This window comes from Thermobia domestica, chromosome 2 (genome assembly GCF_964235325.1).
Source record: "Thermobia domestica chromosome 2, izTheDome1.hap1.1, whole genome shotgun sequence".
Classification (NCBI taxonomy): Eukaryota; Metazoa; Arthropoda; class Insecta; order Zygentoma; family Lepismatidae; genus Thermobia; species Thermobia domestica.
Genome location: NC_137455.1, coordinates 91627755 through 91655728, shown reverse-complemented (window position 1 = coordinate 91655728; position 27974 = coordinate 91627755). Strand labels below are relative to the sequence as shown.

At 34.4% G+C, this 27974-nt stretch overlaps 1 protein-coding gene and 1 non-coding gene across 3 annotated transcripts in view; both read right to left on the bottom strand.

The window, feature by feature from the left end:
- Dpp10 (Dipeptidyl peptidase 10) overlaps positions 1-27974 on the bottom strand; it is a 521190-nt gene that overhangs the window by 169970 nt on the left and 323246 nt on the right. For both annotated transcript variants that reach the window (XM_081743917.1, XM_081743914.1), the window contains exon 3: positions 16301-16395. In XM_081743917.1, coding sequence (XP_081600043.1) covers positions 16301-16395 — 95 coding nt within the window. The remainder of the gene's footprint in view (positions 1-16300; positions 16396-27974) is intronic.
- Positions 4982-5053, bottom strand: TRNAR-GCG (transfer RNA arginine (anticodon GCG)). Its single transcript has one exon. It is a non-coding gene; the product is annotated as a tRNA-Arg (tRNA).

Sequence of the window (27974 nt, the reverse complement as noted above, 5' to 3'; positions counted from 1 at the left end):
TGCAAAGAGAGAAGTATATTGAGCGGTAGGTGATAAGAGACTACACAAAATGAAATGATTCAGGAGTAAAACGAATTTTAATGGCGCTAGAAGTATTTCATTCCTTGCCAATGGTAATTGATAGTGTTTTTTTTTTCCTCGAACATATTGTTTATTCACTTATTTACTGCATAATATACAAAATACACTAGTAACTCTTTCACCTATTGTGGTTTGTTGTCTCTTGGTAGTAACATACAGACACACCCAAAAGTGACGCATATATTTACAGGGTGTTTCAAAACAACACCGACAATGTTTGGGAGTTGATTTCTGTCACCAAGATAAGGTAAAAAAGTATAGACCAACCTGGGTGCGCAAATACTTTCTTTCGGAATTATAAGCTGCCGAAAATATGAGAAAATGAACTTTAAAGTCCCATAGCTCTAAAATATGGGACCTACCATAGTCGGGTTAACACTTCACTTAGGAACTAATATGTGCGCTATCCAAAAATTCATGTTTCAGAATCCTAAGGTACTCATGCAGCAATTTTTATAGAGGGAGTTTAGCTACGTCATATCATTTGACGTACTCAAAAATTAACTGTATAAAAATTGTTGCGGTATTACCGCAGGATTGTGAAACTTGGATATTTGGATAGGCCACATAGGGTCTACTAGTCCCTAAGTGAAGTCTTGATCCGACTACGGTAAGTCCAATTGTTTTAAAGCTATGAACCTTTAAAGTTCATTTTTTCATGTTTTCGGCAGCCTACAATTCCGAAAGGAAGCATTTGTGTTCACCCAGATTGGTCTACACTTTTTGTCCTATCTTAGTGTCAGGAATCACTTTCCAGACGTTGTCGGTGTTGTTTTGAAAAACCCTGTATATATATATAATTTACAAGTATTACATGTGTGCTACTACTGCTTCAACTTTTAGGAGATTTTTTTTTTTTTTGCTGACTTTTATTTAAAGGTATTTGAGTCCCATTTGTAATTAAGAAAGACATACGATACGAGTCATACATTGTTCTATTTGTTATGAAACATGCTTTCAAATGCCCGATCTTACTTGTTAGTATGACGTTATAACCTACAGTAAGAAGGATACATTTAGCACAATATGCCTTACGAAACTTCTGTTAACAAACTTAAGCAAGTCGTAGTTATTTTATCCCTTGCACAAAATATCGCCGATATTTTACAAACATAACATAATATGTACGTATGTAATAACTTTCGTAAATTTTGAGATAATAATTTTCTTCGTTCAATAAATAAGCATGATCGTAAAATGTATTTCTTTAGTTTAGTGTCTCTCAAACTTGTTTCAAGCTGGCCCACTTATATAAGTCAGCAAGTCGGATTACTACATACTCGTCTTTCTTCCAAAATCAAAGTTATCAACTTTCCTTGATCTTTTGAATATACTGCCATTATAATTATATTTTTAAAGTAAAATTCATTACAATTCTCTTAATTTTATATCGGTATTTAATAGAAGAGAATATATATTGGTTTCATTTATTCTCCAATTATAATTAAAAGTTATAAAGAATATTTTACACAGTAAATAAGGTAATAAACTTCGTAAAGTCTCAGTTCCAGTGGAAAAAGTGAAAGACTTATGTGAATTCCAAACGCTGTTTGAGATACTCAGCTATTTTCTAGGTTATGAAATTTAAGCGAACGTTTTATTTTCTGTGTTTTATGGACTAATGTCTAATCTAAGAGGAATAGTTATGGTATGCGGACCATAGTTTGAGAAAACGTTGCATTAGTTGAATATCTCTTCACTTATAGGAGGCACAAATGTTGTACCACGCTTTGATTGTACTAAAACACTGTGGTGTTGGAATACCAAAGATTAAGATGTCTTTAAAGGAAAGGTATTCTGTCGGATTTTTCCATAAAAAAAATCCCTAATAACTTTTCCCATAAACGCGCTAATTATGTTCAGTATTATCCATTTATTACATTTATTCATTGTGTGTTGTAAATTATGTGATCGTACAATACTTTGCATGCTAAGGAAATAAGAGTCTTTTTGACCACCCAATATTTGACAACAGATTCTGCTGAAAGGATCCCTTGAACAGACGTTCTTTTGGCGTGGAGACCCGCGTTCGATTCTCAGCTGGAGCTCATGTGGTTGGGATTCCACATTAAGCTGTAGGTCCACTTCTTATATAGCCTCGCTGCTGAAAGGAACTCTAAATTAAACTAAAATCAAATGAAATCAAACAGAAGTTCTTTTAATTATGACATCTTCGATGTGTGCATTATTACAAGAGGTCTGAAATTATATAGTTATTATAAAACGCTAACAAGTCCCCTAAAACGTAGAGGCTTTAATAAGCCCGAGACTCAATTAAACGGAATTAATTGTCTGTTTAGTCTGAATGTTGAAACATTTTTTTTTTAAATAGAACTTTTTCACAAAATCGATTTCCTTATATTATTTCAATTTCTAAATATGTTACTCGATCTCCAGAGCAAGGAGCGAGAAAGAATCCGTTGCCTTCAGGTTGTTTAATATCCACGATAGTGTCTACTAATGGTATGTGTATCTTGAATGAGTGATCTGCACGAAGGGAGATTTTAACCCATTTTCCTTACAGATCTACTGTATTGCTAATGGAAGCTAAAAACTGTTTTATTAATGGATAACATAGATCTCATCATTTCGCGTTGAATATGACGAAAAACTCAACTGCTATCTTTAATATGTCCTTTAAACAAAAGAACGATATTAATCTACATATTCGCTAAAGTAAAGAGACGGAAAACTGATCGGCTTCTGTTTTATTTGGTGTAGTACCAACAGTCCCACGTTTACTGCATTTCTGCCATATGTGACACACGCGTGTATAAGCCTTGCTTTTAGTGTACAATTTCAGAACAACATTGCAATATGATAGAAATTATTTGATAAGGGTAAAGGATATTTTATTAACTAATGATCTGAATAATTTGTAAATTTTTTATATTTTAAATTGAAATAAAATTCAATTCTCAGTCTGGTCATGGTCGGTCGTTCACATCTACAGAATAATCAAGGAAGTTTCGTAGCAACTTAAAACTATGCCCAGATAAAAATATTCCTTTCAATAGGAAATATGCCTTATGTTATGTAGCAATGTGTCAACTCAATAACAAACACTTCCTACTTCGAGTCATGAGGAAATTCTTGCAAATGTAATAGGAAGCGGACGAGAATAACGTCACCAAAAACTAGGAAGAGAAGGTAGGTGGAAAAAGGGAGACGTGAACTCGAGAGAGTTTTGAAGCGACCACGAAGGTGTTAAGTTTGTCATCTTCGTCTTCTCCGATTAATCTTGGTGAGTACATGCTGGTTACAAATCTATAACACACTGCTATCATTCGACTTAATTGCCTATCTCTCTTATATCAAAATTCTAACTTCTAGTTCAGTATGTTAGTTAGTATCAATTTTGTCAAGAGGCTACAGCACCAGTTTTGGGTAATTATTTAAATCTGATGTGTCCAGTTTTATTTATCCAATTAAGACTTTACCTTATAACAAATTATTGCTCTACTTAATTACATGGTTAAGTTTGTTATGAGATTGTACTTTAATTGCCCCCATGCTAACATCCTTATTATCGGCTGAGCTAAGTGTGGATATAATCAGGGGTGAAAATGAGGGGGACCGCGGGAGTACGCGTCTCCCCACTTCGCGAAAATATCTGTGGCGTCCCCCAGCTTTCTAAAAAAATTACAATGGGCAAAGATAGGCACGGGGGACGGCTTGACGTCAAACGTCCTCCGGCCATGTCAGATCCACTTTCACTCCTGGATATAATCATGTATGTCGACGCCCGGATTTCGATGCAGTAAGTTGGCATATGTTAATATAGTACGTAACTAACTTTTTATTCTTATTATTATTATTACTTTTTTTGAATGAAATTTAATTTTCATAGTGTTATTTTGAAATGTGTAACTTATTTCCTAATTGATTTAAAGATATTGTGTTGGAAGAAAAATGAGGCTAAAGTCTTATCAAGACACTGTCACAAGTTTAAAAGTACTGTAAAAATTTGCCTTACGGCGAAATTACGATTAACTTTGGTAGTTTCTCATACGAAAGTAATTTTGAATAGTCGAGTATCTAAGCAGCGAATATTTACAGAAAACTACCCTTAATAATTGGAAGAAGTAAAGAAAATGTGTGTACAGTATATTTTTAGTCTATTTATTGTAACTTTTGCTCATATTATTTCGTAGCAGAATTAAATATTGTAATTGAATAAGATATGCACACTCATGTCCAAAATTATTGTCGCATGTCTACAAATATGTAGTTCTAGGAATATAATTTGATAACGAATTCGCCCGGCATTTCTTATAATGTTAGTATATGTATAATCGGCAAAGACATGTATGTAGCAAATTTCATGTCAAAAGAAAAGTAAATAAGAACAATAAAACGAAAATAAAACTTTTTTCTCCATTTAGCAAGATTTTGTTTTACTCATTCTAATTTTCATATTTATAATTCTTTTCCTATGAAATTTACCACAAATATACATTTTCCGATTATATACACAGTATCAGTATTAAAAGTGCCCTGCAACATCATTATCAAATTATATTCTTACAAAAAGACACTTATAGATATGCGACAATCATTTTGGACATTAGTGTACATTTTATTTTATAACAGTATGTCCATTATGTGTATTATTATTATTATAGCGTAGGTCTACCTTCATTAAGATAACACTTACATTTAAAAGAAATTTCTGCGAATTCCGTTTGATTCTGTTAGAGATGTAGTACGTTGGGTACACGCACTTTTTGATGGGAAAAATGAAATCTTTAAGAGTTACGTCCCACGGTTATGCCGGTGAGGCTAAAGGAGACGGTGATGATGAGAGACGAGTGAAATGGTGGAATGAAGAAAGTGGGAGAAAACAGGAGAACCCCGACAAAACTCACGAGCACGGTGCTCATCTAATATAAAGTCCACAAGGCGCGAGCTGGGATCGAACCAGGGACCCCAAGCACCGCAGGTAAACGCTCTACCACTGAGCCACCGCGCCCCACTTTTTGATTGGATTATGTTATTTTCTGTGGTTATAGTTTGTCAAAATGTAACATTTGAGCCGAAGATCCACTTCGAAATCCGTGTAGAACACCAAAATGGCGACCGTCCAAATATTTTTTTCTGGTAAATCCATTTACTTCCGAGTACGCCTTATTGAGTCTCTCGAGGCCTTTGAAGTTTCCAGCATTCAGGTTTAAGCAGTTTTGCCATTCAGGTTTAAGCAAAGTGCCTGCAATGTCTGTCAACCCGTCATACATAACTTCTCTACTGGCTGCCTAACACCGTAATTTCGGCCTGCAACAATGTTAATCTTATGGGCTGAAAACGGCCCTAAAATGTTGAATAGAACGATAATGACAGTTTTTGAAAGTTTGAATGAGAACGGGACAATCTACACAAAAATTTCGAATCGACCAGCGAAAACGGCACGTTCCTAGGACGTGTGCTTTTCGAGATCTCATTGTCGAAAGGATTGGGGGAATATAAACCTGGCATTTTAATATAGAAGATACGCCAGCTCGTCAGAATAATGTAATCTTCCAAATGTAATATTGTTTATGTCCCGATAAAACACAGGAAAGGGGAAATTTTGAGAAAAGCCCGAAATTTATCCGAAATATTTCTTTTTTAAGATGTTTGGATCCTCTTACAGCGGCCCCAGGTGAAAATAGCCAACCCTAATATATCACAAAAATACACCGTGGTATTGTTAATGCTTCCTGCAAAGACCATTCCTATATCTTATTTACTGACGTCATAACAAATTTTTCCCAATCTTGTTTGCAAGTAAACCATATATAGTAGTAGGGAACATTACGATATAAAATTTCTAACCGTCCGAATTTTGTAGTTAGTACGTCATTCTCTTTAGAATGATGGAATGTTTCAAATGCGATATTGTTCAAGACCCATGACGTACAGAAAAAGGTAAGTTTATGCCCCCAAATTCATTGAAAGGTAAATCTTGTGGGGTTAATCAGGACATTTAAGAAGTTCACTAAATTCTTTTGTATTTTATCTACTAATTGTCCGATTTAGATATCCTTAGAGCGGTTTCAGATGAAGTACGCAACCTACGAAAAGAGAATTTTGTAGCTCTGGGGAAAATGTCCTCAGAGCGGTTTCAGATGAAAGTACGCAACCTACGAAAAGAGAATCTTGTAGCTCCGGGGAAAATGTCTTCAGAGCAGTTTCAGATGAAAGTACGCAACCTACGAAAGGAAAATATTGTAGCTCCGGGGAAAATGTTCTCAGAGCGGTTTCAGATGAAAGTACGCAACCTACGAAAGGAGAATCTTGTAGCTCCGAGGAAAATGTCCTTAGGGCGGTTTCAGATGCAAGTACGCAACCTACGAAAGGAGAATCTTGTAGTTCCGGGGAAAATGTCCTCAAAGCGGTTTCAGATGCAAGTACGCAACCTACGAAAGGAGAATCTTGTAGCTCCAAGGAAAATGTCCTCAGAGAGGTTTCAAATGAAAGTACGCAACCTACGAAACGAGAATCTTGTAGCTCCAAGGAAAATGTCCTTAGAGCGGTTTCAGATGAAAGTACGCAACCTACGAAAAAAGAATCTTGTAGCTCCAAGGAAAATGTCCTCAGAGCGGTTTCAGATGAAAGTACGCAACCCACGAAAGGAGAATCTTGTAGCTCCGGGGAAAATGACTGAATGTGACAACCAATGCTTCAAGTCCATGCATACGAAGTAAATGCAGATGTGAAATGAAATAAAGGGAAATCTTTCAGTTTCACGTTCCACGATTAGGCTAAGGGAGACGATGATTAAAGCGAGTAAATGATGGTGGAAGATTTGGTGGAATAGAATAGTGGGAGGAAACTCATGGACACAATGTTGTCCATCACAAACTTACTTGGCAGGGTATCGAACCAGGGAGCCTACGCACCAGAGGTAAGCGCTCTACCATTTAGCCACAGTGCTCCTTAAGTGCAGATGTGTTGCCGAATGTAGGCATTTCTTACTACTTGCATTTATAAACCTCATCCTTAACGTTGGACGATGTACTTATATAAAAAAAAAATGTGCTTGGCGGGATAATGTGGTATCTTATTTAAAAACCATTTCTTGAATTTTCATACTGTGAGGCCGCGGTGGCTCAGTGGTAGAGCGTTCACCTATGGTGCATGAAGTCCTTGGTTCGATCACAGCTCGCGTCAAGTGAACTTTGTTGTGGACAAACACAGTGTTCGTTGGTTTTCTCGGAGCTCTCCCGTTTCCTCCTACTTTCTTCATCAACTATTTCATTCATTTCTCATTATAACCGTCTCCTTTAGCCTAGCCATCAAAACCGTGGAACGTAAAACTTAAAGATTTCATTTAATTTCATTCGAATTTTCACACAATACACTAGAAAACTCATATCATCTTCAAAGCTTTTAATCCGAGAGAGGCAATGATTTGTTGACGAAAACCCAAATTAGTTAATTACTAATAGCACATAATGATTAGACTAATGATGATCACACTTCATCTCTTTAATGTAATGTTTAAGATTTGTGAAGAATAAAAACAGTGCAAAATTATTCTCACAGCTCGAGTTAAGGCGTATTGACTACCGTATATATATATTGTCATATGGTGAAGTCTCATTAACAACTTTCCGATGATTAATGGTGTATAATATTTAAGAAGAGTCTCAAGTTCGTAAATGCTCCTTCCAAATAAACGATCAATCAGAATCGCATTAAGTACTTGAGTTTACTTTCCTAATTATTTCTTAATGATGTAAACATACTTCAAAGTTTGCGAAATCCAAGGGAAAACTTACGAACACTCAAAAGAGCTTTGGTTCAAATAAGTGTTATAGACACATACACACACATATACAAAAGGACAAAATAAATATTTCAAGTTCACAATCCTAGCTTATAAGAACTTTAGAAATGATTGTCATTCCTAGCAGATTTATGGAGCATGCTTAAGAGCTATTAACAGTAAGTAGAGAACTGCGTAGAAAAGGTTCAATTAGTAAAATACTTTGAAATTGAATTATCAATATTTGTATTCCTAACAGTAATATAGGAATCATATTCTACAAAATGTTACATTTGATAAATAGATATTCAACACGATTAGCATATTACAAAATGGTATATTCATACTATAAAAGGGGAAATGTTTCAGTTTGTAACAGTAATTTCTAATAGTTAACCGTCACGTTAATAGGTGTAACACTTGCGCTACTTTAAGCTAACAGATGGCGCTTGCGTGTGGGCAATTTGCAGGTTTAAAGCTGTTGAGACGGTTTAATTGAGCTTAAAAACTTCATTCTTTCAACTCAATTAATTCCTTGCCGACTAACAACAGCGGTAAAAAGTAGAAAATAATAAAAGCACTAAAAAGCAAAAAATAATAAATGCACTAAAAAGCAGAAAATAATAAAAGCACTAAAATCAGAAAATAATACAATGCTAAAACGCTTAAAAGCAGAAAATAAGTCATTATTGTTATTATTACCTATGAATATTTTGATGTCTGTTCCAAACCAAACAAATTAACTACTCCTCTATCGAAAGAAATTTTATATTAGTTATTAATTTCTTTGGCTAGGCACAAATTTTTATATAGATTTTTAAATTATTTCCTGTTTTAAGTGCTTTATTATTATTTTCAGCATTATAACGCTTTTATTATTTCCTACTTTTCAGTGCTTTAATTGAAGTCGAATAATTCAATATAGCTTTCTTTTAAAAATATCTTATTTTTTGGTTTTTAGAGCGTTTTTGAAGTCAGTTAGTTTCTTCATTAAAGTTTATTTCTTTCTTTCACTTTTTCGTTACCATAGTAGTTTAGTTAGGTACCTAAACTAAAGATATGATATTAACTTCGTATAAAGTGGGTAAGCCTACGAAACGTTCGTCTAATAAGTGGTAAACGCTGCAATATATATAACTAAAGAAACAAAGTTGGTGAGGAATACGGACAGGGAGAAATGTTTAAGGACACATTACAATGATGTCCGCCATTGTGAATTTAATGCAAATGTCTTAAACGGACAACATAGCATATGATATACCATTTTAATATTCTATGTTTCGTAGAAATTAAATGTGACTACCATTTTTGTTCTGGCGCTAACCGTTACGAAGTTATTACTGTTATTTTCTTGTGTTCAAAACAAAAGCAGATAGTCATACGACAAGGACCACTCACTGTTACAGGGCCATTCCCGCCAATTGTCAGATGCATTCTGATTTCTTAATCGTAATCACTCAAAACCTTACACAAAATGTCAGCTGTAATGTTGGTATATGCATCCGTAATTCGTTGCTTGAATTCCTGAACATCCTTAATATTTTCCGCATACACAACAGACTTCACATGGCACTGCAGATAGTAGTCTAGTGGGTTAGATCAGGAGAACAAAGTAGCCATTTCATAGTACCACATCGACCAATTCATGCGTTAGGAAACTGCTGATCGAAGTACTTACTGGCACAGGTACGGTAATCTGATGAGTCGCCTTTGTGCTGTAAGAACTTAGTTAATGATCCATCCTCAGGCAGTAGTAATTGCAAAATGTCGTCTTCTAACAAGTGCAGATAACCAATCGTCGTTGATGAACCATGGAGTTAACGCAAGTCGCCCACACTATCACGTTGCCGGGAACACCTGTGCATGTGCCGAACTAATGTGGATTACTATCCGACCAGTACGGATGTTTAGTTTGTTAACCTCGCTCTAGACCTGAAACTTTCCCTTATCAGTAAACGGTACGTCGACGCGAATTTGGGGTTTTGTCATAGCTGTTCTGTGTCCCACTGAACAAATTCCAGAAGATGATCTGACTGTCAGATGTTAGTGAAGTTGTAGCTTACAAGGGTGCCACTTATTTACTGACATGATATGCATGCAATTTTACTTGGCAATTTTTTACATAAAAATAATTACTTTCTGTTGTTGGAAGATCGATATAAATTCGATAGTGATCATTATTTTGATCATATCAATGAACCTAAATACTAATGCAAGTAGAGTAGATAGATTGATAATGTCTGGTATGTACGAATGAGAAGTTGGTTGTGTATTTTTGGAGGATATTTTTGTTTCTATTTTTTTCTATTTTGTTCGTGGTTATTGAGAAGAATGAATGGACTTTAGTTTGTATTAGTAGTGAGATTAGCGTGATTGTAGTTTGGTTTATACTAATCGGACAGATAAAGATAACGTCGATCAAAATAACTTATAAATATTGAATAAAATAAAAGTATTTGATTTTTAGTTTTAGTTTTTGGTGGATTGGGATGTGTGTAAGGATTAGTGAGCAGTCCTTGTTTAGGTTTGTAACTTAGTTGGTTCTCTTCGTGGGCTCAGTCAGTTATCGTTTGATGTACATTCCCAAATCAGTGAACACTTATTCGTTGTGAACACTGACTGCGGAATGTAGATCAAACGAAAGGATAACTGTCTTCTGCATGAGTTGACAGTTAAAACAAGAATAAACAGCATTGATATAGCAAACAGCAAGAGCAACGAGTACTTACGGACTTTTTTTTTTTTTTTTGTCAAGTATGCATTTTGACTTTCTGCGCCTTCTGCTGATAGCGGCATTCTTGACCAGAGATAATGTGTGTGTAATAAGAAAGTGTTACAACTAGAGAAAAGAAACGAGCTTGAGAGTCTTGACTGGACTAACTATTCATCGTACTTTATTTTACTTCAAAACAACAAATTTCCAGTTGAATTTATGAACAAAACACTTCCTAGAGTATGACGTATGACGCCATTACTTAATACTTTGACCCTCTTCTGCTCAAAAAAAAAAAAAAAAAAGAAAAAAAGAAAAGAAAAGAAAAGATAAAAAGAAAAAAGAAAAAACGCGCTTTGTTATGTGTTACGGTATACTAATGGACTATTTCCAAAATTTCAGATTTTTTTTCATCCAGCCTCATTGGAGATATTGAACAGTGAAACATGCCAAATTGGTATAATTCTCCAACTTTACGATTTTTTTCAGGACTTTGGCAGCAGCTACAGGTCTGTAAATTTTTGTGTATCAAATTATGACCCTGGACTACATGCATACACAAATTTAGATCTCTACGTCAGTTGTTTCCTCTTCCCAAACATATCTTCAATGTCCAAAAATGTTGCTACTGTAGACCCTGATTTCACCCCCTTCAAGTTTATTTTAGGCAAAAATGTTGAGAGGTCAATGTTTTAGCTCTGCACAAGTTGGAGACGTCCAGCAATTTTCAATTTAGTAGGACAAATACATACTGAGATATTCAAAACAACGTAAACGCCTAAAATAAAAAAAAAAACGCAAAATGACGGCAGCCATTGTGTCGCCATGGGACATTATAAAAATAATTAATTGTGATTTTGAAGTACCCTGATATAGGATAAACATTCATGAAAAAATTAGATTTTTTGGAGATGGTCGAGCGGCACATGCTTGATCACTTAGAATAGATTGACTCTATACTGAGATTGTTTGAAAGAGGACCTATTTTGACTATCGTTAAAGGCTACTATAATATATGGTCCAAGTAAGTGGTTCTCACATTAATTATTATATTGTTATATTCTTTGTATTATTTTATTATAGTTCTCAGAGGATTAACAAATTCTTGTTTAGTAGAATTACCTCTTATTATTCAACCCAAATTGAGAATTCTGATCAGAGATACGATAGAAGTTGTATTTGAAATTGGTATAAGCTAACATGTAGTTTGCTTGTTTATATTGTTTCTTCTAAGCTAAATTATTTTTGAATGTTTATAATGAGAATTTATTAAAATTTAATAAAATTGGGGGAGCATTGGCCTACTCGACCGATAACGATGCGTTAACTCCCCTCGGGTATAGCACACAAATTGGTCTATCCGTTATGGAATTATAGGTGAACATACACACGAGAGTAACACTATCATTGTTAAGGAATTTTGGGGTCTAACTCCGAAGACTGTAAATCGTATCCTATAAAAAATTATTGGAAGCTCGGAAAAAGTATACTCTTTGAAACTGAAAAAGAATAATCAAAAGTTGTATATTTCAGTTACGCGTGAACATGCACGCCATGAAGTCGGTTAAATACTATTAACACATTCAATACCAAATTGATACACACATGTTTTCCTTCCTAGGTCACATGTATCATTTTACATACAGTCAAGGCTCTATTGAGGGCCAAAGCAAAATCATCTTGTTTATCCACACGGACCAAGTTGACCTTGAGAAAGGTAGTTTATTGTTGTGTCTGTTGACACTTACTTCTTGTCTCAAAACTTTAGAAAGCCCACGAAGGAAAACCAATGTGTATCAATTCCAATACACACGGCCTGAAAGTGTTACCTTTTGAAAGTACACTTTGGCCCGGGACGGGGAACCTGCAGAATTTTCCTTGGCGCTCAAAACACTGTTAGCCGTTGAAGGCTTTCACAATCTATCTCTGAAGATTATTATAAAATCCTTATGAAGGCCAGGAAGCTATGTCCAGGCGTAGATAGATTATTGTGTTTCTTCAATGATTTGCAAATTTCTTATTTCTTCGTAACAGTCTATCTATGAGCTAGTTAGTAGCCAGCCAGCCATATATGTAGACACCGACTGGTATCATCAAAGTTTTTATATTACGCCATAATGACGGAAAACATGTGTTTTCCATGACACGTCATTATCTAGGCAGTTTGATGTCTACACTTCGTATCAATGTGTCATCGTTGTTTCAGAACGATACATTCTTAGCCATTAGCATTCTCATTTATCTGGAAGAAAGCCACAACTGCCTTTAGTTCCTAATTTTTAACGTTTCACACTCTCAGTAATAATAATAATAATAATAATAATAATAATAATAATAATAATAATAATAATAATAATAATAATAATAATAATAATTTTTTATAACTTTTTGGGAGAAAATATGGTAATATATTTAATTGAGGAGCTCTGTATTGATTAGTTTTTTTTAATGTGTATTTTTGGATTTTTTTTTAATTTTCCATATATTGAAAATTGTACGAATTGCTACATGGAAAAAGGACAAATAACAGTGACATTCGTTATCATGTAAAAAGTAAGCTTCGGATCTGAAATTAAACAGATTGTTATCTTCTGTAACAGCTCGTATTACGTAAAGTACAGCTTTCACAAGCATTTTTATATTATGAATTTTTGGTTTCACGCTAAAGCTAACGCAGATTAAGCCTTAAGGGAGCTTAGGACAGAACGTAACAAAGCAAACTAACCATTAAGCCATTGAGGGAATTGGTATATAAATATGATATTGCATCCTATATAATCTCATAATTATTTCATTTATGATTTCAAATTCATAACCATTACATGAACATTAATAAATAATATAAATGGATCAAAGAGTTCCATAATTTATGAAATGTGTTATATCTGTAATTAACTTGTGCTAATTCAAAGTAAACTAAATTAATTTTACACTTGTAGCAGATAGGGATTTATTTTTTAAAAAAACATATTATTTTTCTAAAAAAAATTATAAATAATACACTGAAGAAATAAACAGTGAACTAATGTGTTTTCAATTATAGAATTGTATTTGCTACGTTGAGGGACAAAATATAGACAGTACCTCGATGAACACTACATGTGATATAAGCAAATCTCTCCGACACAGACACACACAAACACACATTCTCATTGAACTTTGATGTTCTCGATATTCGAACACATAACTCACTCATGTTGAACTGCAAATACAAGGAGTATCTATTGATATATGTGTTGTTCAACATAACATAATTTGATAAGCTCTGACATTAGCGTGATATATTACGTAACGTCCTTTTCGTGCTGTCTCTCCTGTCCTAAATCTTGTAGAAATAATCTCGTTAGCAGGATTGTATTATACATGTTGTCTCAAGGGTTGTTATAGATACTTATTATTCATATGATCGTTCTTCTTTGTATTACTATTATCATTATTACAATTAAGAAGCAGGTGTTATTATTATTATTATTATTATTATTATTATTAGTAGTAGTAGTAGTAGTAGTAGTAGTAGTAGTAGTAGTAGTAGTAGTAGTAGTAATAGTAGCAGCAGCAGCAGTATTGTAAGTTTCATAGAAGACTTTTTGTTTTCGCACTTAATTTGATTTTTCCCTGAAAAATCAAGAACACTATACACTACGTCTTCAACTGAGTTCTTCCGATTAGGATCAAACTTGGCATGATGGTATATCCTGATCTCCTATAAAAGAATGTGAAATACTATGATGAACACGCTTTCGGTTCCCGAGTTATGAGCGGTAGGTTTTGAATCAAATTTTTGAAAACAAAAACCGGTACACCGAAAACTCATCCGTTCAGGGTCAAGCTTGACATGGTGATAGATCTTGATCTATAAACCCTACAAGAGCGTGAAATATTACGTTGTGTAGGTTTTTAATTCCCGTGTTATGAGCGGTCAAATTTTAAACAATATTTTCAAGAGCGAAAGAAGTCAAATACCGAACTCATCGGCCCGGTATGATAGAACTCAGCTTTATGCTAGATCTTGATCTACTATCCAACCATGTTGTGCAAGTTTTTGGTTCCTAAGCTATGCACAAAACTCCAAATTAATATATTGGGCAAAATAAAAGTATAATTTATATAGTTTAAATAGCTAGTATAGGTCAATCTCGGAGAGAGAAAAATCGATTGAAGGATAATCTGTACAACTATGCGTATATTTCAGTTGGTTGCGTACATAGCACATGTCTACGGGACGTCCTTGGTCCGGTATCTGTTCCGGTACATTCAGACTAGCAGTAAAATATTTTAACGTAATGGAAACGTACATAATTTCCATTGGTTTTCAATTAGATGTGCCTGTCATGGGAAAGCATTTGAATTTCAGAAAGTTGTTTTATGATTATTTTGCAAAGACGCCTTAAACGTCCCATTGAAATCAAGCGGGAAATCCAGTTTCTGTAACATAAGTAGGCATATGGAATTCTACAGAATGTTCACGGGATGTCCATTAGTAAAAATGTGATACTCCATGGACAACCCGATATCCTGGGTCTACGTTCCATTTATTGACTATAGCGCATAGATCGGCAACCTCAAGACGTAGTGTTGAATAGTGAGGGTAAAAGTAATTACGAATCGAGAAATATTAAAGAACTCTAGAAAACAGAATTTTTCATAATTTTAAGTGACAGACATTGATTTAACTTTGAAACGGAATTTAAATTCCTATAAATATTTTAAAGAATCTAGTATTGAAAAATCGACATAAATGGCAATCATATCGGGCTATAGGAGGTGGAGGAAATAATAGGTAGAACAAGCTATTTGTCTTTGCATCAGTCATTCTTGAAAATCTCATATAGGCCTGCTACTTTGTTATTCTTAAATCAACAGCTCTGTTTCTATTATAACATAACAAAATTCACATCTGAAGGGCTTACTGGATTAAGAGCTCAGCAAAATGTATTAATTTAAAATTTGTAGCCAACTAAGCTTGATGTCGTTATTCTTGCGATTTGTAATTACTATCTAGGGGACGTTGTTAATGCAAAAATATTAATACATATATCAAGATTGGGTAAAAATTCAAAAATGACAACTCTGTTTTCAATTTACTATTAACTTTCTAGTATTTGCGAAATTCTCACTTCTTGCAGAAGACTCGCCAGTTACTGCACACATATGAAACTTTTATAGGAATTAACAATCTGGACTTAACGACTAATGTCAAAGCAAGGACAATCGTGAAAAAGTTTATTCGTATGCAGGGCATGCACGTTTCTCTCAAGATATTTTTTAAACATTACAAAGCGGTATGACAAATGCAACATCCTTGGTTCTTATGTAGAAACATAAAGTAACCCTTGTTATTTATTGTCACAGTACATTACTTACAGCCATCTGCGGAAATTTCCTCGTATATTGTATTTTAACAGTTTTGTTGACAGTTTACGATCCTTTTTTATTTTTATGTTTTCTAGTGTCTCTACTCATTACTAATAAATTGGAACTCATTTGTTGTTATAATAGTTTCTATAGAGACATGTGTTTCTATGGAATGTGTGTAGTCATAGTAACGACTACAGTATTTGAACGAGAATTGTTTTTCAGGTCTCAATTTTAAATAAAGTTATGATTACGAAAATATGAGGAAAACGAACATAAGAGACGAATACACTGTAAGTATTATGTTATCATTAATTTTACATAATTAAAAGTAGATTTTTCCTGTGAATGTTGACATTTAATAGATACATATTTCTTATAGCTTAAAAAAATGAAGTACTTACAAATGTATGATTCGTCATGAGCACTTTGACAGTATTGTTTTGCACATTAAGTTTGCTGATGCCCCCATACTGGTCCCTAAAAACCAATTCATAATCTGGAAAGGAAAAGGAACGTATGTATTAGTAGTTGCATTTATATAGGTACATTTTTACAAGAAAGATAATTAAAAATTACAGTCACACAAATAAATATAACATATTAATAAATATACACTACTCTGTTCCTTGCTTTGAAAAAAAAAGTATCATAATATTACCGAGGGTTTGGTTTGTACGGCGTTATTGAGTTGAGTTGATTTGGTGTTTAACATCCCTTGCAGCAGTAATGCTATATGAGACGGGACCTACTGATTAACGTGAAATCTCAACAACATGAGCTCCACCGGGAATTGAACCCGGGTCTCTGTACGGCGTTATATCTTGTTAATAGGGAAACCGAAAGTGGTAATAGATTTTTTAACGAGTTTTCGTTACCATTTGGCTACACATTTTTTGATCTTCCTATTGCGTTTGAAGAGTATTATTTTCAGGTGTTGTTCGTTGTGGTTATTTCTGTACATACGGTACTTTCCGCGATGGTAGAGCAGTTATTGCCCCCTGCTGACAACTCTGGTGAATTTTACGCGGGAAGTAGCCTGTGGATATGTTGTTTTGCAAGTAGTGCCGGAAGCAGACGGAAAAGTTAGTGAACCATTAAAGGTTAAAGTTCCGGTCTTAGTAGAGTCAAGAAAAGGATAAAACTATGTTCTTAGGACGCTAAATTGATTGCAGAAAACCGGTTTTAGTAGATTCAAGAGGGAATAAAATTATATTCTGGGATACTTAAATGATTGTAGAAAACCGATTTTAGTAAATTCAAATGATGATAAAATTATACTCTTAGGACGCTTAATTAATTGTAGAAAACCGGTTTTAGAAGATTTAATAGGGGATAAAATTATATTCTCATTAAGCTCAATGGATTCTAGAAAACCGGTTTTAGAAGATTCATGAGGGGATAAAACTATATTCTCAACATGCTCATTTGTTTATAGAAAACCGATTTTAGTAAATTCAAATGACGATAAAATTATACTCTTAGGACGCTTAATTAATTGTAGAAAACAGGTTTCAGAAGATTCAAGAGGGGATAAATTTATATTCTCATTACGCTCAATTGTTTATAGAAAACCAGTTTTAGTAAATTCAAATGACTAAAATTATATTCTTAGGACGCTTAATTGATTGTAGGAAACCGGTTTTAGAAGATTCAAGAGGGGATAAAATTATATTCTCATTACGCTCAATTGTTTATAGAAAACGGGTTTTAGAAGATCCAGGAGGGGATAAAATTATATTCTTGGACGCTTAATTGATTCTAGAAAACCGGTTTTAGAAGATTCAAGAGGGAATAAAACTATATTCTCAGGACGCTCATTTGTTTATAGAAAACCGATTTTAGTAAATTCAAATGACGATAAAATTATACTCTTAGGACGCTTACTTAATTGTAGAAAACCAGTTTTAGAAGGTTCAAGAGGGGATAAAATTATATTCTCATTACGCTCAATTGTTTATAGAAAACGGGTTTTAGAAGATCCAGGAGGGGATAAAATTATATTCTTGGACGCTTAATTGATTCTAGAAAACCGGTTTTAGAAGATTCAAGGGGGGATAAAACTATATTCTCATTACGCTCAATTGTTTATAGAAACCAGGTTTTAGAAGATCCAAGAGGGGATAAAATTATATTCTTGGACGCTTAATTGATTCTAGAAAACCCGTTTTAGAAGATTCAAAGCGGGATAAATTTATATTCTTAGGACGCTTAATTGTTTGAAGGAAATTGGTTTTAATATATTCAAGTGTTGATAAAATTATATTCTTAGGACACATATTAGTTTGCAGAAAATCGGTTTAGTAGATTCAGGTGGTGATAAAATTATTCTTAGAACACTTAAATTGATTGCAAAAAACCGGTTTTAGTAGATTCAAGTGAGTATAAAATTATTTTCTTAGAACGCTAAATTGATTGGAGAAAAATGGTTTTAGTAGATTCAAGTGGCAATAAAATTATATTCTTAGGACGCTTAATCGATTGCAGAAAATCGGTTTTAGTATATTCAAGTGGGGATAAAGTTATTTTCTTAGAACGCTTAATAGTATGCAAAAACTGGTTTTAGTAGATTCAAGTGGGAATAAAATTATATTCTTAGGGAGCTTAATTGGTTGAATAAAACTGGTTTTAGTAGATTAAGTGGGAATAAAATTATATTCTTAGGACGGTTAATTGTATGCAGAAAACTCGTTTTAGTTGATTCAAGTGGAGATAAAAATATATTCTTAGGACGCTTAATTGATTGCACAAAACTTGTTTTAGTATATTTAAGTGGCGATAAAATGATATTCTTAGGATGCTTAATTTGATTGCAGAAAACCGTTTTCTCGCTATCTACTCCCGTATATGCTCCATAATGTTCAACGTTGCTCCAGCAACGAACTTGATTCCTCACGTTTGATTTTTTACATCCTGACTAAAATTTTGATAGTAATCCATCAACTAATTCTTGGGATTTTTTTGTGTCTCAGACGGGCGGACACGCAGACAGACGGACAGGGTAAATATAGAAAGAAGTTTACTTATATCCAACTCCTTAATTAAAGAAATTATACATTAAATTCTTTGGCTGGGATACAGAACATACAAATCACTTCCACTACATTAGGCTATATCAGCGTATCTGTAATGAAAGAATATGTTCAAAGATGTTATGTATTTCAATCGGTAGATGTCAGCTGGATTTTAAATCCAGAAATATACTTTTTTTTTTAGAAAAACTTTTTTTTTTTTTGTATAACGTAAAAATTTATGCTGTTTGATAACCGTGCCAAGTATTAAGAAGAACCTGACGTGGAGACCTGGGTTCGATTCCCGGCGGGAGCTCGTGTGGTTCGGATTCCACGTTAATCAGTAGGTCCACGTTTCATATAGCCTCGCTGCTGAACGGGACGTTAAACGAAAAAGCAACTCAACTCAAGAAACTGACGTATACACTAATTAAGATTTTTTAGTATGACACTAACAAACGACAGAACATAGCATGATTAAGAAGATATGGCCTAAAACCCTATTTACGCGTCTAAGCGTTCTCAGTTTGTCAAGGTAAGTGAAGTCACACTAATAAAGATGCCGATACCAGCGTTATCGCTTGTCTGCCTGACGATAGTAGATGTCGCTAACGTGCAGGCAAATTGCCAATTTAAAACCATTGTGACCAATTTAAGTACAACTTAAAAACTGTTTTGTTTCAATTGAATTATTTTAAATTAGGTCAAGCCCGTGAAATCATATATAGATTTGAGCATTAATATTTGGGGTGTTCACAACACAGGAAAATCAAGCCCAATTACTGAAGTTATGAGAAAAATAGACGAGAAATTTGTATGACACGATTAAGTACATGGAAAAGAGTTATTTGAGGCGTCTAGTATCAAAATCCGCCACATTAATTTCGCTTAGTTTCGAGAAATCTCGCAAAACGTGCAGTGAAGCTCCATATACACGAGTACAAAGTCCCATATTTGAACTAGTTTTTTATATGACATATTAAACTTTTATACAAAATTATGTTTCTATGGAATCCCTTTGGATCAAATATATAACAAGCGATATATAACTCAATTTCGCTAAAAAAAAAAAAAATGGATTTTGTAGCTTTTGATACTATGCGCCTCATTTACAATATCTGATCATGAATTTTTTAAGCTTTGGAAGGAGCTTCAGAAAGAAATTTTACAGATGAAATATTGATATGTCTAAAATGATCAAATTTGATTTGGTTATCTTGTGCATTCAATGTCGCATATATATATATATATATATATATATATATATATATATATATATATATCAATGCGTGTATCTGCATACAATAAAGCGTCCTAAAAATATAATTGTCGCTTGTCGCTCCTCACTTGTCGCTTCTCAGGCCCGGTGTCCCGGACAGATTCGACAGACCCGGTAAACGACATAGAGAGACGGAGATCCTATGACGTGTAAGTATCCCATATAATATCAACTCAATAATATTACTGTACAAATTTTATAACGGGTTTAATAATGTCCACTACTCAAACTCAAATATAGTGGACACTCAGTTCACGAACCTATTGATTCCCGCGTAAGAAATCTATTTACAGGAAGTTCTGCAAACAATTTTTCTATCGACTTACAAAGAATATTTCGAGGGTAAGAACGCGCACATATATTTGTATTCACGATTGTACGCACCTAGCAATGTTTTTACATGCTTACATTGAATGCTATCCTCAATGCGTATTAAAAACTACGCTTTGTTTTTCTTCTTACTTTTTTGCTTTTTAGCGCCCGATTTGTTTTGTTTAATTTACTATGAGTTATATATATATTGAAATGCTAGGTTTATATGTTTGTCTCCAAAGAAAAGTTTATGTTTGTCTCCAATCCTTTCGACAATGGGATCTCGAAAATCACAAGTGATAGAAACGCGCCATTTTCACTGGTCGATTCCAAATTTTGTGTAGATTGTACAGTTTTAATTGAATGTTTAAGAAACATGTCCGTTACTTTTTATTACATTTTGTAGGAGGTACACTGGAAGTGCCGAAATTTTTATAAACGTAACGTATCATATCCTACGAATTGTACATTCCAACACCATATAGTTGTAGACAGGGGTTGTATATCTCTCAGACGTTTGTTTCATGGCCAAATGATGAAAAACAAATGTTAACCATTTCTCCAGTCTAAACTGAATCTTATTGTTTGGAGAGTTTAGTCCAATGAACACCATATATCACTGACATTATAATTAATTGTGTATGTAATGAATTTGCCTATTACATACTGCATGCAGAAAGAAAGAAAGTATTGATTATATGTGAATTAGAAACTCCGACAGAAAGTAGGCTCAAATCTTGCAAACGCTGCGAGTTATTGAAAAAATAATTGAAAAAATCTTCCCTTTATGGTATTATCAAGATGTCTTTCACTTGTGTCTGTAAAGGGACATATACGCCCTACAGATGTTGTAAGGAATGACAATGAGATTTATGTGAATGATGCGCTGTGTAGAGAGCGCAGGTTCAGCTAGTGTGTATTTTAAAAAAATTACTTTAATTTTATATACGTAATTCATCAAAGGAAAAAAAAATATATAAACAACTACATTCAGACATGTTCCTGTGATTAGAACCCATTAATTATATTTATTTTGATAGGAAAAATAATTTTAGTTCACGAGAATTTCGCATCACGAACAGCTTTATGGGACAGATTAAGTTCCTGATCCACCGGTCCACTGTGTTCACGTGTTCCATTCTTGATGCAACATTTAGGGACACGGTGGCTCAGTGGTAGAGCGGTTACCTCTGATGAACGGGGTCCCTGGTTCAAACCCCGGCCAAACAAGTTTGTAGTACACAACATCCGTGGGTTTTATCGGGTTACTCCCTTTTCCTCACACATTCTCATTCCACCAATACTTTCATCATAATTCACTAATCATCCGTTTCTTAAACAAGGTAACATATCTTGAACATTTCAAACATAATTTCATGTTTATTTTTGATATTGGAAAATAATACAGTGCTTCTGAACACAGTAGATTACAGAAAAGTATCTAACCAAACACTGTTCGGGTTCAGCGTCATCTCTCATATTTTAGACGAGGATTTCTCAACCTATGTACTCGTACTACTTATAGAAATTCCGCTTTAGATGACAAGTTTTACAGGATCTCTTCAACTAAATTTTTACATTCCTCATAAGAAAAAAAAACAAACATATAGCTTATCTTTTCTGTGATTTCCACGGACACACAAACTTTGATGGACTCATTAGTAATTACTGACAAGGGGACTTACGGAAGTGCCACTCACCGATTTGAATGAAACTTTTCATACTTGTAGAACATCGAAAAATAATCGACACGTATTTTTTTTTTATTTCGGTAATGGTGTGGGTTTAAGGGTAGAAATCACCCTTTGAATGGTATAGGTGGTTTCCAAGCATAGACAGAAAACAATCATTTAATATAGAAGAGGATATAACCAGGGGGTAGAACAGTTGTTGGAGAAGCTGACGTCAAAATTACAAAATTCAAAATGGCGGATCCAATATGGTGATTACAATTACAAAACGTCTTCTGGTTTGAAATGCTCTGTGGTCATTCGAGAACAATTATAGTTAGCAGAGGTTACTGTAAGAAGGTTGCTTACCGATTTGAATCCCCTTTCTGTACGTAATTTAAGGGGATGCTTGATTAAAGTGCGTCTCTGCACCTCTCACTATTAGGGGTGCTTATATATAGTGAGCCCCTCGTCTCTTACTATTCGGGGTGCTTATTGAAAGTGAGTTCCTTCGGCTCTCAGTAGTCTGTGTTTTTATTTAAAGTGAGTCCCCTCGCCTCTCACTACGTCAGAACTTCATTTATCCTCAATTGTTATAATTATGAATTTATCAGGAAAACGTTTTACAGTAATGATATTCGGCAAAAAAGTGTGTGATTTATAAACATCGTTTACAAGACGCACACTTATTACTGAAATAACAGTAAACAAATCGCAAAATTCTTCACAATTTTTGAAACCAAATCTTACTGGATTTTCAAACGCAGGTGGTTTTTCCTCCAAATACCCGCTTCTGTACCACGCATACCTAATAAGATTTGCAAGTCTAGGAGAAGAAAACTGATTATGAATCAGTGATTAAATCTTTATTATATTATTACGGAGATGTAAATTTATGTTATAGTTGTAAAGAAGGACAATGTCAGAAAAATGTCTCAAGAAGTTTTTCCACGGCCTAAAGAATAACAAATCAAGAGGCTTAATCCATGATCTCACGAGACTTGTTAATTTTCCATAATTTGATGCTTTCACAAGTACATTTTCAGATTTAAAGAGGTTGTTTTGGACTATAATGAGAGGTGAGGTGACCCACATTACATAAGCACCCCGGATAATGAGAGGCGAAAGGACTCACTTTAAATAACCACCCCTAATACTCAGAGGCGCAGAGACGCACTTTAATGAAACATCCCGTACAGAAAGGGATTCAAATCAGTCAGCACCCTTCTCACAGTAACCCCGCTATGATTGTTCTTCCCTAACTACAGAGCATTTCAAATCAGAAGACTTTTTTGTAATTGTAATCACCATATTGGATCCGCCATTTTGAATTTTGTAATTTTGAGGTCAGATTCTGCATCAGCTATTCTGACCCCTCCTGGCAGTATGTTTTCTTCAACATTAAAATATTTTTCTGTCTATGCTTGGAGATCACCCATATCGTTCAAAGGGTGATTTCTACCCTTAAACCCGCACCATTGCTGAAATAAAAATGTGCGTGTCGATTATTTTTCGATGTTCTACAAGAATACAAAGTTTCATTCAAATCGGTGAGCGACACTTCCGTAAGTCTCCTTGTGAGTATAGTGCTTTGACATGCTGACAAAGAGAGAGAAGGGAGAAAATCATGCTCGTTACAATTACGTTAACACCCTTATACATACTCTTTATATGCATACAGTGATGTTTCGTTGTCTTCAGATCACACCAGGTATGTTCGGATCACTTCGGTTCTGTCGACTCTATTGGCGTTTCGCGTTAAGTCTGGCAGGTCACGGGTTACAAAACTCGTAATCCGTTCCATCATCTATATATTGAGATCTCGTATGTTACAAAAAAACAAAAGCAAGAAAGAAATTCAAACATTAGACCATTATTTTTGAAAACAAATAGGCCTAGAATGTGTACACCAAAGTGAAGAATTTTGGTTTCTATAGCGTGATATTGTCTCTATTTTGAAACCGGGAGTGGTACTAGATTTCTACCACTTCTAGTTTCAATAGAAAGATGAGGGTGAACATAGAATATGTTCTTGGGAGCCTTAATTGATTCCCGTTTCTACTCTATAGCAATCAACGTTAAATCCAAAAATGGTTGATATCTGTCCCTTCTTATTGTTTAGATGGTTATGGGAAAAGATAGTAATTATTCTTAGAACGCTAAGTTGATTCCCTGCTCACCAAGAAATAAAATAAACTTTTCTCGCTTTTCCTCTATGTAGATAAATACTGAAACGGATAATTCTAGTGGATTTCTTTTATTTTCGGTTTCAGTAGAGAGAGAGAGAGAGAAAATGGAGATGAAACGTTTTCTTAGGGAGCCTAATCGATTGCAGAAAACCACTTTTCGAATTCTATTACAGTTCTGGGCTGGACAACGTTAAAATTTGAAATGATTAATTTCTACCACTTCCATCAACGAATTCAATTTTTAACATTTTGCCATCTATCTAACTATATCCTAACCAAAATTGATGGCGATCTATCAAGTAGTTCTTAAGGTTTTTACCTCCTGGACAGACGGATGAATGGACAGATATTTTTTTTTAATCTTCCGGGCAGATGGACATACAGTTTGTGTCTCTTGGACGGATAGACGGACATACTGATAGAAAGAATAAATATATAAGGTCATTTGGTAAACCAAACTAGTAAAAAAACAATAGTTGGTAGAGGTGTATCTAGGATGGAGAAAGCAGGGCACTTCCCTTGAGGGCAGTTGCCACAGGTGTGCAAAATATCATACATACCCTATCAGAAGAAATAGGAATTAGACTCCACATGAGTAGCTTCATGCTTGTCAATGTGCTTAATGTTACAACTTCCACATCTGTGAGATTCTCCTGTATTGTCTTTTACCTGATCATATTTGATTGACTTTATCTCCTTCTGTGATGCATTAGAACTTAGCAGCGATCATAGTAAACTGAAATTTTACTGCCTGTTATGATAATTCATCTTACAGATGACTGACACACGAGCGGAACTTAATTATTAGGCTGTCAGGGCAGCCGCGGCGGTCGGCCCGAAAGGGTTATAGAAATTTCCATTAGTTAATGCAAGAAAAATTACATTGGCATGATAATCATGATCAAAAGTGAGATGATATTAACGGTTTTTCACATTTTTAATAATTATTTTTCAATCATTTGCTTCAAAATATTAGATTTTGAAAAAAGATCGTAGCAAAGTTAATGATATAGGCCTAGAGAGAGAGAGAGAGAGAGAAAATTAGGCTAGAAAATCCGGAAAGACGAAATTTAGCAGGATTTTGCATCACATAAAATCTTCTGTATCAGGCTACATACAAGTTTGTTGTTTCGCCAGGACCAATCTGTGAAGTTGCAAATAGACGGAAATCATGTGTCCTCCGTTGGTATGTGCAGGATACAGAAAATTATGGTTACACACCTTGATAAACATTAATTGTTTGTGTACAAACACTGTACAGTCCAGAAAATCTGTGCAACAACATGGATTTTCTAAAGCTGCAGTTCTCCTGCAGTGGCAGAAGCAGCGCCAGTAAGGCCATCTGTAGCCGGAATCTACGGATTTTCCTTCTAAATCCGCTCGTTTTTACTTCCGTGTAATAACCTTTTCCATCCGCAATCATGTTTAACAGAAAAATAGAAAGAAAAACATACCGGTATATGTAATTGAAATGATGTAGTAATAAGGATAGGACTAGGAATGTAGGCATGTGCGTCTCTGGGGGGAACGAGGGGGGCACGTCCCCCCAATATTTTGAAGTACAAAATATTCAATATTTTATTCTAATTAATAATTTACTAACGATAGAATAACATATAAATAATAATAATTATATTTATTTGAAATATAATATTCAGGCTGTGAAACGATTATAACATAGTTCTTGATATACCTTAGGGGATCCGTGAAGGTAAACAGAAAGGTAAAAATGGAATCGAAGATAATAAACAGGTTGGACTAGGTAGCAGGCCCGTATCCAGGGGGTTCTAGGGGTGCCCCTAAATTTTTGCTGTCCCCTAAAAGTTTCACGGTAGGCTTGCAAATCAACTATAACATGGTGATGAGATATAATATGGTTGTTTTGCCTCTCCTGTATTTTTGAGCTGGCTACCGTCCTTCTAGGTAGTACCATTTAAATCAATTTCTTTGATGCCCCCCCAAAAAAAAATTACATGCCAGAGACGCCAGTGAATGTTGGGTCCAATTCCCGCTCTTGTTCTCATCGCTGTTAATGCTGTAGCAAACATGCAGCCAGAATGGGCTAAATTATAAGTTTATTTTAAAACAATTTTTATTATTAAAAAATTAGTATTTTTTGGTTAAAAGAGTAAACATACGGACAAGCGTTGCAATTCTAAAATAAACTGCTAATTTAGCCCATTCTGGCTGCATGTTTACTACAATGCAAGATTCACCACTGATACTTAGTGATGGTATAGCACAGGGATGCAAATAAGCAACAAAATTTCACTAGGCCAAGAAGAAAGCGACTATCACACATTCCACAATAGAAATCATTTACTTGCCTTGGGTATGATACTAAATACTCGCCCGCACCGATGAACAACTCGCCTCGAGCGAGTGGGCAAGTAGTTATTTGCTTCCCTGGTATAGCACAAATATTTGCTCCAATATGTTGATTTGTAGAAATATGTTAGATTTCTTGTTATATTTTCGGTTTCAGAAAGAATGAAATTACAAAAGAGAAAATGAGGGTTTAGCGAACTTCACCTACAGTAAGAAATATAGCCCCCATTTAATATCTGCTTGTCAATATACGTATATGCGCATTTTCGGTTAACAATGAAAGGAGGAAACCGAAAACTCATTACGTTGCTACAGTTTTGCGTACATAAATTCTCCAAATAGCCTTAGACATTTCAATTTAGCGACATAGGTTTTCTTCTTTTTCTAACGATTTATAACTAGCTATAACATAAAATTTGTAATTTAATATTCCTTTAGTCGGAAATGAAATTTACAACGTTGTAGAATACGAATGTTATCGTTTGTTACTTCCCACGCCATTTTTAGACTCTTGCTTGGTAGTGGTGAAAAGCTTGGCTGTTGTTTCCTCACTTCTATATCCTATACTTAAGAATTGAATTACTGAATTGACAAAATTGACAAAAATGATCCAGGATTGTCTGGGGGGGGGGTGCACTGATAACTACCAAAATAACCAATCACACTGGAACTCTTCAAAGCGACATGTGACAATATTCTTTACCCCTGACAACACTGATGCATAGAACGGAGGAAAATATTTTAAAAAGGGTTGCAAGTGGTATACAGGGAAAAAATGTTCTCTCCTAATGGCTTCTGTTTTCTTTCCTATGTGACAAATGTTTATATTGTTTTACTTGGTAAATCCTTTTCCTTCAACTTTTAGAAAATCGACTTAAACTATTGTTTTTCCAAAGCTCTGCTTTCTTTTAAGCTCCAAACGGAAACATGATGGCAGAAATTTTCGGAAAGAGTTGCTATTTTCACTCCCAGCTTCTCATTTTGCCAATGTATATTTACAACGAAGGGTGTATGTGCACGTGCACTTTTCACCCTCCTAAATTCGGCATTATATATATATATATATATATATATATATATATATATATATATATATATATATATATATAACGCATAAAATGTTTTTTGTTAATTATAAAAATGAAAACACACTAAAATACTTGCGGTTTATTCATATAATTTACTCTTAGACGTATCGGAAGTTAGTAGTTAACGTGTTAATCAAAGTTACATGATAGAAACCGTCGTTGAGGTACAATGTAAGTATGCTCCAAAAATTCATTTCAGAA